This window comes from Siphateles boraxobius, unplaced genomic scaffold (assembly GCF_051911475.1).
Source record: "Siphateles boraxobius isolate OS27281-9 unplaced genomic scaffold, OSU_SipBor_1 15, whole genome shotgun sequence".
Classification (NCBI taxonomy): Eukaryota; Metazoa; Chordata; class Actinopteri; order Cypriniformes; family Leuciscidae; genus Siphateles; species Siphateles boraxobius.
Genome location: NW_027508755.1, coordinates 1,974,133 through 1,987,500, shown reverse-complemented (window position 1 = coordinate 1,987,500; position 13,368 = coordinate 1,974,133). Strand labels below are relative to the sequence as shown.

General features: G+C 36.6%; 1 protein-coding gene across 4 annotated transcripts in view; it reads right to left on the bottom strand.

The window, feature by feature from the left end:
• The window catches only part of prkcab (protein kinase C, alpha, b), a 190,551-nt gene that overhangs the window by 45,543 nt on the left and 131,640 nt on the right, over window positions 1–13,368 (bottom strand). For all 4 annotated transcript variants that reach the window (XR_013203921.1, XR_013203922.1, XM_077230622.1 and 1 more), the window contains exon 5: window positions 11,416–11,544. Coding sequence is in view for 2 of the 4 variants with exons in the window: in XM_077230622.1 (XP_077086737.1) it covers window positions 11,416–11,544 (129 nt within the window). In the remaining 2 variants the exon portion in view is untranslated. The remainder of the gene's footprint in view (window positions 1–11,415; window positions 11,545–13,368) is intronic.

Genomic DNA, 13,368 nt, shown 5'->3' with positions numbered 1-13,368 from the left:
TTGTGACTTGTCTTCTGGAAATTATATTTAAACCAAAAGTTATCCAGAAAACAAAAAACAAAACATGTTGTAGTGTACATGTTAATCAACTATACAAAACAGCTGCATTTAATGTATAAAATGTGTTTTATACTGTTTTCAACCAAAAACATAAACCTTTTCAGGCATTTTGGCCATTTGTTTACACATTTCGAGCCCGTGCTCTTTCAACAGCTTCTGATTGGCCCAAATCACTTCTTACGTCAACGTGTTCTGACCTCATACGTGCAAAATACACAATTGAACCAATTTACCGGTATTTTTTTGAAAAGTTCCCGTTCAAACATGACCTTTTACGGTAATTTACCGGTATATTTGAAAAGTTCCCGTTCAAACATGACCTTTTACGGTAATTTACCGGTATATTTGAAAAGGTCCCGTTCACACATAATCTGTTACGGTAATTTACCGGTATATTTGAAAAGGTCCCATTCACACATGATCTGTTACGGTAACTTACCGGTGTATTTGAAAAGGTCCCGTTAACACATGATCTGTTATGGTAATTTACCGGTATATTTGAAAAGGTCCCGTTCACACATGATCTGTTACGGTAATTTACCGGTATATTTGAAAAGGCCCTGTTCACACATGATCTGTTACGATAATTTACCGGTATATTTGAAAAGGTCCCGTTCACACATGATCTGTTACGGTAATTTACCGGTATATTTGAAAAGGTCCCGTTCACACATGATCTGTTACGGTAATTTACCGGTATATTTGAAAAGGCCCCGTTCACACATGATCTGTTACGGTAATTTACCGGTATATTTGAAAAGGCCCCTTTCACACATGATCTGTTACGATAATTTACCGGTATATTTGAAAAGGTCCCATTCACACATGATCTGTTACGGTAATTTACCGGTATATTTGAAAAGGCCCCTTTCACACATGATCTGTTACGGTAATTTACCGGTATATTTGAAAAGGTCCCGTTCACACATGATCTGTCGTGGTAATTTACCGGTATATTTGAAAAGGTCCCGTTCACAAAAGATATGTTACGGTAATTTACCGGTATATTTGAAAAGGTCCCGTTCACACATGATCTGTTATGGTAATTTACCGGTATATTTGAAAAGGTCCCGTTCACACAAGATATGTTACGGTAATTTACCGGTAAAGACTGTATGTGTGAAAGGGGCTATTTAATGTCAATCCAGCCCTAGCGACAACTAACAACACATGCATTGCGGTGGCACATTTTGCACAAACCTAGTGAAGACGTCATTTACAGCTTCATAAATCTTTCCTCTTACTGTTATTTATCTAGTGAGTATTATTGAGGTCTGATGATTGGTATTTTGCATCAGAATGTTTGGATAAAAGATGAACTTTCAGAGATTTCCTCATTACTATGTTCCAATTACATTACTATCAGTGTTTTACCACATTGCCCACATTAAGGCATCATAAATTTCAGTAAATCATATCTTACTGATCTTGATGGGTGGCAGCATGAATTCCTGATGTAATCTTCAAAGGCTATTTTTACATGTGGTTTTCCATGGATGTTCAAATCGCACAAATAGCCTGAGAAATTTAGATGTGCTGTTACATAACCGCCAAATGTCCAGTGCACTGCATGCTGGGTAATCTGAAAATGAGCTTCTTCCCATTGTTTATTCACAACACACGAAGGGTCAGCCAAGATTCCTCCGTCTGACTTCAGCCCAGAATAAACAAAGTCATATACAATATCAACAATAAATCTCAATCAAAACACTCAATCACATTTATCTCTGTCCATTGGGAGTCTGTACTAGATCCTTAACATGGAGGAAGACTGCTCAGAAAGCTTCAGTATGGGCACACGAATAACATTTCCATAACTGTGAAAACCCAGCTAAAGTCAGGTTTTTTTGCGATTCACAGTTTTCTACATAATCCTACATAATACAAAATAATCCTAAAGAACATTATATGAAAATATCTTTAATATTGACTGAGTAAGACCATGTAAAAACTTTTGCTGAATTTTGGGCTCAGAAAATCATCTTTTTGAGAAATTCCCATGTAAAAAAAAAAAAAAAAGAGGCTCAGTTTTAAAACTGCAACACATTTTAAGCAGAATTATCTATGGATACATGATATATTGGCCACCATATCGGTATCGGTCAATTATCATTTTTAATGTTATCGGCCCAATAAGAAAATTTGTCCGATATATTAAAGTCAATAAATAATGTATTATTTCCTTCAGCTGAGACACTTCAGATGCGTACTGTTCAACATGATGGTTTTGAATTGCTTGAAATATGATTGAAATCACTTAAAAAAAGGAAAATACAGCTCAGTGCAACAGTCTGTCATATCGGCTACATAACATTATAATGAGAACATCCTTAATTGTGTGTTTGGGACATGGATTTAATGGTGAGACTGTTGTTTTTGTAATCAGGCTCTCAAAAATGATATACAAATTTTGATTTAGATTTAACGACCAATATATCGGTTATCGGCTTTCAAATATAAAAAATTATCGGTTATCGGCCAACATTTTCATATCAGTGCATTCCTAGAATTATCCTGACTATGTGCCATATACCACATTATAGCTCTCATTGTCAGTGATATATTCTCCCATTTTAAGTGATATATGAGACATTTGAAGCAAAATTTGTCAAGTTTTGTAAAAACAAGCTTATTTATAATGCTGTGCATGTGTGCAAAGTTACTTTATCCTCCAGTTTAATCTAAAGCCTGGTAGCGAGAACAAAATGAGTCCCAGATAAAACCAGACAAAAGTATGAAGTGAATCCCAACTGGCAGCCAAATATCACCCACAGTCATCGCTTTAAATAATCACAAAGTCATCGTGGACTGACACGCACATCTTTGGGCAGTGACGACTCTTAAGCGTTCAACAGTTTTGGCAATCCAGAGAGACACTTGAGCCCTCCGTTACAAATGGGATCCACGAGGGAAGTGCTGATAGGAACCACCAACGCGTTTAACTGAAGCCATCGCCTCAGGGAGGTTATATAATAAAACCCTCGAAGAGGACAAACAGACTCCAGAAGTTCAGGCCTACAGAGAGCGTTCAGCACCAGTGCCTCAAGGTCTCATATGCAAACGGCCACCTTTGAAACCTAGACCAGACCAGAAGCAAAGCAAATATCTATGACAAATACACTCAATACGTGATAATGAGTTTCTCAGGATAGTTTGATTATGAAATGAAACCAAGATTGAACCTTTAAAAATGTTTATTGTGCTTTCAAATAACAGTAAAAACCAAAATGTATTTAGACACCTTCAACATTTCTCACATTATCATTTGCTATAGTTTAGAAAATGGTAATAAAATATGACAAGAACTCAAACAATGATTTATGTTGAATATCTGTCAGCTGTTAAAGTACACAATTAGATAATACCAGTTTAGATCAACCAATTACCAAGCAATGCTTCATTCTGTTCAGTCTGTGGTGTAAAAAGATCGAATTAGCAATTAAAGAAAAAACACTTCAGCAAAACATGGTCAGGTCAAAGTGTCTGAATCATTTTTGGTCCCAAATTTTCATAAACTTTACTGGTAGCACTGTATGAAGAATTTTTGGGTATAATATGTCACAGTTTATGTTATTTTGCTATCCTTCAAAAATGAATTATAGTGTCCTGCACACACTAGTAAAAAAAATATATATATATATCTAGTGTCTGAATAATTTTTGGTTTGACTATATATGTGTCACGGGTGGTTGCAGGAAGACAGACAAAGACGAGGATTACAGTTCCAACAGGAAGTTTAAATGATAACAGATACATCATAAACATAAACGTGACCGAATAATGACAGACTGTGGGGGAAGAACTTTAGTAGTGACTCAAAAACGATGATTAACCAAACACAGCTGAACTCAACAAACTAATAATGACAGTGACCATAGCAACTAGAAAGTGCCGGAATTCATACTTTGCATGTGACGTCACAAGTACTGGCTGGCGGGCAAGAACGTCGTTCTCTAGCAACGAAACACAGTAAACTAATCAAGGCCAGGACGTCGGCAGTTTAAATATACAAAAGTTGGTGTTTTGAGGCGTAAACGACATGCCACATAGTCATAATCGGGTTAAGAACGTGCATGTAAACGCGCTCATTCCCCGAAAGTGAAAGTAGAAACGGACTGAGCTTTCAGCATCTGTCGCTACATTAACGCCGCATTCTCTCAGAGACGGTATAGCGTATAGGTATTTCGTCATTTTAGTGATATTATTAATATTTAGTAACTTAATTGTATTGTTTTTAGGGTTTTTAGTGACATTAAACGTTTTGTTAATGTACTATGGAAACAAAATAGCCTCACTATATAATTGATTGTATTGGAAATTTGCAAGGCTGCAATTCCCCTGGCTGGCCACTGTTTGCCATTTTGTCAGCGTTTGTTGCCCGCCAGGTATCCATTGTAGTCACGTGACTGCAAACTATGAATACAAACAAAGGATAACAGGAACTGTGGAAAAACAAAGTAAAAGTCCATGAACTGAGCTAAACTGAGCATAAATCTGTTATGTGATCTACTGACCACACGCAAATCTTTTCACTGACATTGGCGCTTTTTTTAGTAAATCTGGCCCTATACATCACTATGGCTTACAAGCAAGTTATAGAATACAGATCTGTTTTTAGTCAAGAAAAAAAAATGGTCAGTAAGATTTTGTGATTTAAAAAAAAGTCTCTTATTGTGAAATATTATTCTATTTGATTAATTGTAAAAATGTAATTTACTAATTTATTCCTGTGATGTCAAGGCTGAATGTTGAAAACCGTTGTGCTGCTTAATATTTTTGTGAAAACTGCGATACATTTCAGGATTTTTGGATGAATAGAAATTCCCAAAGAACAAATAAAAAATAGTAATGCTTTGTAACATTATAAATGTCTTATATATCAAATTAATGTATCCTTGCTAAATAAACGTATTAATTAAATAAATGTTATTAGTATTTTAACAAAATTAAACATTTTTTTTAAATCCCACCGACCCCAAACTTAAAAAAAATATATTATTATTTTCCATGACTTTTCTAGGTCTGGAAAACACAACTTAAAAGTTTGCTTGTATTTCTGTAAGAGCAGCGGATCACATATCATATCATAACATATCATATCATACACACACACAAAAGCAACCTTTCCCCAGTCGTAGTGCCAGTGTTTATAAGACCAGCGAAACAATCACCAGTATGACACTGGTAAGACACCTCCACAGATGACTGTACTGATCGAGAGTTTGAGACACTATACAGATCCCTTGGGAAATTCCCCTCTGTGTCAGATGCACTGGGACAATAATACCTTTTTTTTACAGCAGGGATCTGGTGCTGCACATCACAAGCAAGAGGAGAATGACCTACTGACAAAATCAACATGACTTCCCATGCAGGTCACGACTGGTTTAGTGCTAGTACCAGACTTTGGTTGACCAAACTACTAGTAAATCTTGTATCAAACACTTTAACTCTTAAACAAGTAGTTCTATAATTTACTCACCACCACGATGTTTATATCTTTATTTCTTCAGTCGAAAAGAAATCAAGGTTTTTGAGGAAAACATTACAGGGTTTTTCTCCATATAGTGACTTCAATGGGGTCCAACGGGTTGAAGATCCAAATGTGAGTTTCAGTGCAGCTTCAAAGTCTCGACACGATCCCAGACGAGGAATAAGAATCTTATCTAGACAAACCATCCGCCATTTTATAAAAACATAAACATTTATATTCTTTTTCACCACAAATGCTCATCTTGGACTAGCTGTGATGCGCCACACATTACGTGATCATGTTGAAAGGTCACGCGTGGCGTAGGAGGAAAACTCCATCTCATTTTCTCCTCCAACTTCAAACTAGTCCGACATCGTTGTTTTATCTTTTATTTATGTATTTTATTTAAACACTAGGTCGGTTCTTCCGCCTATGTCACGCATGACCTTTCAATGTATGGCGCATCACAGCTAGTCCAAGACAAGTATTTGTGGTTAAAAAGTACATAAATGTTTATTTTTTCTGAAAATGACCGTTGGTTTGTCTAGATAAGACTCTTATTCCTCAGCTGGGATCGTCCTGGATTTTTTCCCTCAAAAAACATAATTTCTTTTCAACTGAAGAAAGGAATTATCAGGAAAATTTAATTCTGAAGTGAACTAATCCGTTCCTTTGCCCATATAATCTTTAAGCTAATAAGGTTAAGTGTATTTGGCTTGCTGTCCGCAGTGGAGGGGATCAAGGGAGAAGCTTAAACTGGAGCTTATAAACCCCCCAGTGGGACTACTAATGTGAGATGCCTAAATTATGCAGGTGGAGTTGGGGAGAAGGAGGGACGCCAGAACAGTGAGCGGTTGCTTATATGCTTTGGCAGTTAATTGAAAGATTAGATGGGTTCACTCCTCCCAAAATTACGTTGTGAACTTCAATAATACTATCGCTATCAAAAACCTGTTGAAATGATGATCAACATTCAAACAGCAGGCGAATATCCAGCACTGAAAAGCACGACTAAGGAGATGATGACTAATGTCTAAATGACTCGAATGTAAAAAAAGGGAGGATGGATTGATTCACTTGTTCACACCCCGAGATCATAAAACCACTTTCCCACCAACCATGTGGACAGAACTGTGAAATCCAGTGGACTCGAGTGAACGCATCTTAAAATCTGAAGCAAAAGAGGGTTGTTTGTTTGTTTGTTGTTTTCTGTGTGTATTTGTTATGTGCAGTACATGAGCAAATGTAATCAATTAACATCAGAACAGTGAACTCACAAACCCTATGAAGAACCCAGTCATATTCCTCACAGCTCCCGGCAGATGACACAATAAACGTGCAATAACACTTCCCTAGAATCCACCTAATGATTAGTTTGAAGATCTGTAAGCTAAAATGACAGTATTTTTTATTATCATGAAAAAAACGTATGTTCCTTTTACTTTCGAAATAATAGTTGGATGTGCCATGTAGACACAGTATTAAACCTATAAGACATTGTAATGGCTGGTACTCCTGGCCAATGGACAGTTGGTTCGCTTGCAAAATCAATGGACATTCTTTTTCATGGATAATAAACATTTAAATAACAATGTGCAAATTAAGTTAAATTCCAGCATATTTAAGTACATATTTGTGTATCTATTTTTTTTCTACAATTAAACTAAATTAGTCTATATGTTCTGTTTGCTCTTATTTTGACATTTCTGTTCTGTTGTAGTTAGTTCTTGTTTCCCAAAATTGTTTATTTTCGGTTTCCTTGGTTTCTGATTATGTCCTTGTTTGTTTCTGTGGTTAATTATGATTTGCACCTGTGTCTCGTTACTCAGTGTATATATACTCCCTGTTCAGGTCAATCCTCTGTGGGTTATCGTTGTTGTTGCTAGTATGGTTTGCATTTGTATTCTCCTGTGCATTTCTAATTGTGGATTAAAGTCTATTGATAGTTGTATTCCTGAGTCATATTCATGTTTGGATTGCACCATACACATTACATTATATAATTTGAATAGTTCACCAAAAAAGTTAAATTATGTCATCTTTACTACTGTAGCTTTCTGGGCCTTGAAAGTTGAAATGACGTTGCGGCCTATGGCTGGTTCGGAAACTCTCGGATTTCATCAAAAAAATCTTCATTTGTGTTCCGAAGATGAACGAAATTGAAATTTCATTTTTTGGGTGAACTAACTGTTTAAGTGAATGAAAGGCAATAATCGGCAATATGCGTGCTCACAAATAACTTTTTTTTTTAATATGCATTGATACAAATTACTTTATTTGAATGAATATAACACGACACTGAGTTGTTAGATAAGAAATGCGTATAGTGACATCATTGCGGTGTTTTTTTTTAACCGTTTCATTGAAACGAGCTGTCCGAAAGAACCGGTTCTCGGAAATGAGTCGGATTTTACATTTTTACAAAAGTTTTTCCTTAGAGATTTCCGGATACAGACGACACCATTGTCAAAATGATCCCCATTCACACGACCCGCGATAACAACTAAAAACGCTGTATTCTGCTGCCAGGCCAGTAGACGGCGATGAATCACTATAGACTGAACACATAATACGCATGTGCATGACATCATTGTCTTCAGAGATTCGCATTTTTGTTGTTAAACAGAGACCGTTTTCAAAAACTTGCACTTTGAAACCCGTTTTTAAAAGTTTGCGGTTTCAGGCGCCCAAAACGCTTTGTTGTGTAAACGAACGGCCAAAATGCATAAAAACTAAACGTTTTTTGTTGAAAACGGTGTCGTGTAAAGAAACTGTCTTCAGAAATCATTGTTTCGATAAAACATCTCTATTTGTGTCCTGAAGATGAACAAAGGTTTTATGGGTTTGGAACAAAACAAAGGTGAGTAAAAGATGGAAGAATTTTCATTTTGGGCTGAAATATCCTTTTAAGGGACATAGTGGATTAAAAAAAAGGTTTTGTTGTGGTGAAAGAAACCCTGACTAACATCAAGGAAATATGATCATATAACACCAATTTTATCATCTCTACACTGGTTACCTATTAAGTTCCGTATCAATTACAAAGTACTACTACTGACTTATAAAGCCCTAAATGGTTTAGCTCCTGTGTATTTAAAGGACCTTCTATCGCCCTACAATCCATCACGTTCTTTAAGATCACTAAATTCGAGGCTTCTGGTCATTCCTAGGATATCTGAGTCCACTAAAGGAGGGAGGGCGTTCTCGTATTTAGCTCCTAAAGTCTGGAACAGCCTTCCTGATATTGTTCGAGGCTCAGTCTCGCTGTCCCAGTTTAAAACTAGATTAAAGACGCATCTCTTTAGCCAAGCATTCACATAATGCTTACCTTTTATACCACTGTTTTATCAGATCGAATGCATTAATATTATGAACAGCAGCTATGCTGATTATTTCCCATTAGCTTTTCTGCTGTTATCTCAGGATGCTATTCCCGAGGTAAATGCCATTCGTCAGCTCCAGTTTGTATCCAGCCTCTCACGGAGACTTCAGATGCCCCAACACCTGCGATGAGATGACTAAACGCCTGTGAAGAGACGACTCGACGCCTGTGAAGAGACGACTCAACACCGGCGATATGTTATGCCCTAAATTAATACATGATTAACTAACTGTATTTTTCTATGTACATTTCTGAAATGCACTTTCTTTAAAGCTGATTTGAAACAATATGTATTGTGAAAAGCACTATACAAATAAATTTGAATTGAATTGATTCAAGTGCAGTTCAGGGCGAAAATAAAATGCAACAGTGACCCTTCTCTTGATAACTGTAGGATTTCCTGAATCACGATGACTTCTCCACATATAATAATCAGCAGACCATTGTGTAGCATGTGTGCGTGTGTGTAAGGCCAGAGATAAGCAGAGATGATATTCACACAGCAGGGAAGAGGTGCCAGGTCACAGGAATGTGTTCACTGGAGCAAGAGTTTCTGAGCGGACACAGGCTGGCATACATAAAGCCCCATCATCACAACAGCCGGGCATCGGGCCAGGCATCTGGCACTAAAGCCCCCTCATACCTGCTGCCCCCCACACACACACACACACACACACACACACACACACACACACACACACACACACACACACACACACACACACACACACACTAAACCATCTCTAAACCCACTCAACCCTCAACACATGACCTGCCATGATAGCTTAATGCAAACTGGCATTTTGTGGAAAAACAGCATCAAAGCATTATGAAATCTGAGTAATAAGACTAATGTAGATTTGCAAGGATCACGCAAACAGATAAAAATAGCAACATATTATGTGAATTATACTAATAATGGAGAAGCATAAAAAAAAGATAAATATCATTTTGTGATGCTCCTTAACTCTTTGCTGATTATGTCATTTTTGAATCATGAACAACATGATTAAAACTTTTCTGAAAAACATAAACACAATCTACTACATGCTTTCTGTCATCTGATTGATGCTTTATACTTTTTTTTTAGCAAGTAAAAGGCTTTTAGTATAATTGTAAAAATGTCCCCCTTCAGTTCACGTGTGTGTTTGCTGAAAAATCTTAAAGGGATAGTTTGGCCAAAAATGATATTTAACCCATGCATTACTCCAGCAAAGTAATCCATCCGGCTCCAGGGGGATAAACGAAGACCTTCTGAGGGTAATCCGTGCGGTTTTGTCGTAAAAATATACATATCTAAAACTTTATAAATGAAAATATCTGACTTCCGGCAACGTTCGACGCGCGTTCACGGGTGATGGAAGTCGGCGTACGAGGTATGACGTAGTTTTGTTTTGCATTGCTCTCTTGCTGCGCTGGCGCGTTCGTTCTACGTCACGGCGGTTCCTACGCTACGTCATACCTCGTACGCTGACTTCCATCACCCGTGAACGCGCGTCGATCGTTGCCGGAAGTCAGATATTTTCATTTATAAAGTTTTAAATATGTATATTTTTACGACAAAACCGCACGGATTACACTCAGAAGGCTTTCGTTTATCTCCCTGGAGCCGGATGGATTACTTTTGTGAAGGATGTATGCACTTTTTCTGACTTGAAGGAGGTGGAGGGGTCTAAGACATTTTCTAAAATAACTGAAAATGTGTTCGTCTGAAACAAGATTGACATATGCATCTCGAACGGCTTGAGGGTGAGTTATGCATGGGTTAAATATCATTTTTGGCCGAACTATCCCTTTAACAGATTTTTAAGCATAAATAAATGAACATAAACATATTTTATATTGTCCATAATACTTCCAGATGAACACTTACTGGACTGAAGCAACTTAGATCTACTTGATTATCCATACATCACTTTTTAGAAAAATCATTTTAAAATGTGGGTATTAAATATGATCGTTTTTGAGAAATGTTTATTTGTACATATCTCTAAATCATCATTTTACTGCATTATATTATATGTTTTGATCACCACAATAAAAACTACAGAGCTTTGATCATAAAACTAAGCATTTTAGCGTCATCATATTATATGATATTATATTAAGTGCTGGGCAACGATTAATTGCGATTAATAGCATCCAAAATAAAAGTTTGTGTTTACAAAATGTGTGTGTACTGTGTATAATTATTTTGTATAAATACACACACATGCATTTATATATTAAAGAAATATTTGCATGTATTCACTGTATATATATTTATACATAATTTATATTATATATAAATATTTTATATAATAATAACACATTTTTCTTAAATATATAATCGCGATTAATCATTGCCCATTACAAGCATCAGGATTTCATCGTACTTTTTGGCCACATAATACCCGACCCAGTCAATTACACCGAAAAGTCTGGCGTCCAGTTATGTTATGTTTGTCATGTTTTCAATCCCCAATAATGATAGCTATTCTGGGATGTTCCCCGTGCTGACCTTTGATGTGGAGTCTGTCAACGATGAACTCGATCTTGAGGAAGATTCTTCCTCTGCGCTCGGTGTGGTCGGTCCCGCACAGACTTGGCACGTTCATCACACACTGCTTGTGAACGTTCATGTCACAGGCTGAGAACAAGAGAGAGAAACTTCGGTAAATGCTTCAGGATTAAACATAGTAACGTCACCATGAAATGACGTTCAAAACCCCAACGGAACAGGACAGTCAGTGTATGCAGGGCTTGATTTTATCTATTGAGAATTGATTTAATTGTGAAAATGTGTCTATATCCACAGTAGCCAATGTGCGATATGATGGCTATCTACTTCTGTTTGCTGCTTTTCCCTCTGTGGTCTTAATAAAAACTACTGAAGAAGCTGTACATCAGGGTTGCCAGGTTTGCCTAACAAAACCAGCCCAATTGCTATTCAAAACGCACACACACACAAAAAAACGTTCTCCAGAGCGGTAACATTGTGTTACGAGTGGTAAAAAAACACTTGTTTGGGGGGTGGGGGGTGATTGCATCAACCCATGGACCAAAAAACAACCCGTGGCAACAGCGTAAAAGTTGCCCAATTCTGCAGGAAAACCACAGACTTGGCAAGACTGCTGTACATGGACCACAAACCAGAGCCATTGAAGATTGGCTACCACACAACAACAAAAAAGCTTTTTCAAGGAAATATTTGTATGAACGTGGGCATATGAGCCTAGCATCCTTACATGATTCACAGCCACTTTCCATTTGTAGCATAAATGCTCTAGAACTCCAACCTGATTCAGAACTGTTAAGGCCAATTCACACCACACAGACAAACGCCAACAATTACCAACAAATACTGTAGGGTTGGGTGGGAATCAAAAATACTTGTTATAAAATTTTAATTTTAATTCCTCTTATCGATTCCTTTGTGTTTAAATTAAATTAATTAAACCATTCAAGCGTGAGACGACTGTATGCGTGTGTATCAGTATATTGGATCCGTGCAGCTCTTAAAGTGACAGCAGCCTAATATCCCTGTGGTCTCTATAATAACTCAAATCAAACAACAAAACACAGAGAGAAAAGTCACTTTTTCTTTACTGAATAATTTTTGTAACTATATTTGTAATGCATATTTCATTTATAATGTGCAGTGTTATTTTACATTTGATTACAGTTTCTGTACCTGAATATCTGAAAATCTTAAAACACTGTTTATTTCAATCGTATCTTTGTTCAATTATATCTTTTGTTGCGATAGGTAATTATTTATTTGTTCTTTTTTAATTACTGAGTGTTAACTTGTCTTTAATAATGCTTGAAATTTACATTAGTTAGGCTAGTTGTTTTTCTATGCTATTTTTAAACCACAGGCAAACGTTCCTTGTGTAAGTGTTCTTTAGTCTTTTTGATCATGATATTCAGCTACATAATGTTAATGTTTAAAAATAAGACTAAATGTGAATGATATCTTAGTAGTTTTTTTCCTTAATGGAATCGAAATTAGGAATCAATAAGAATCGGAATCGATAAGCCGAATCGAATTCGCAATCGGAATTGTTAAAATTAAAATGATACCCAACCCTATCAACAAACAAGTTGGCTGTGGATTTAGAATTTTATGAAAAATAACTGTCATGTCAACAGACACTGACAAATGCTGATCTAACATGGTCAGTCAGGTGAAAACATACCCCGATAAACGGCAACAGACGGCAACAGTGGTAACACACTGATCCTACAATACGTGTTTGTAGGCGTTTGTCCATACATGGGATTTGGCCTTTACTGTCATGTTGTTATTAACTTTTTTCCCCTTTTTAATAATATCAACTGCTGAAACACTAACATAAGAAATGTGTCTTTTGAAGGTGAACCCTGTCAAGTTCATGGGCACAGACAGCAAATCTTGTTTTGTTGGTGTGTTATGGCAGAGAAAGTGTGTGTGACCCATGCTGAGACTGTT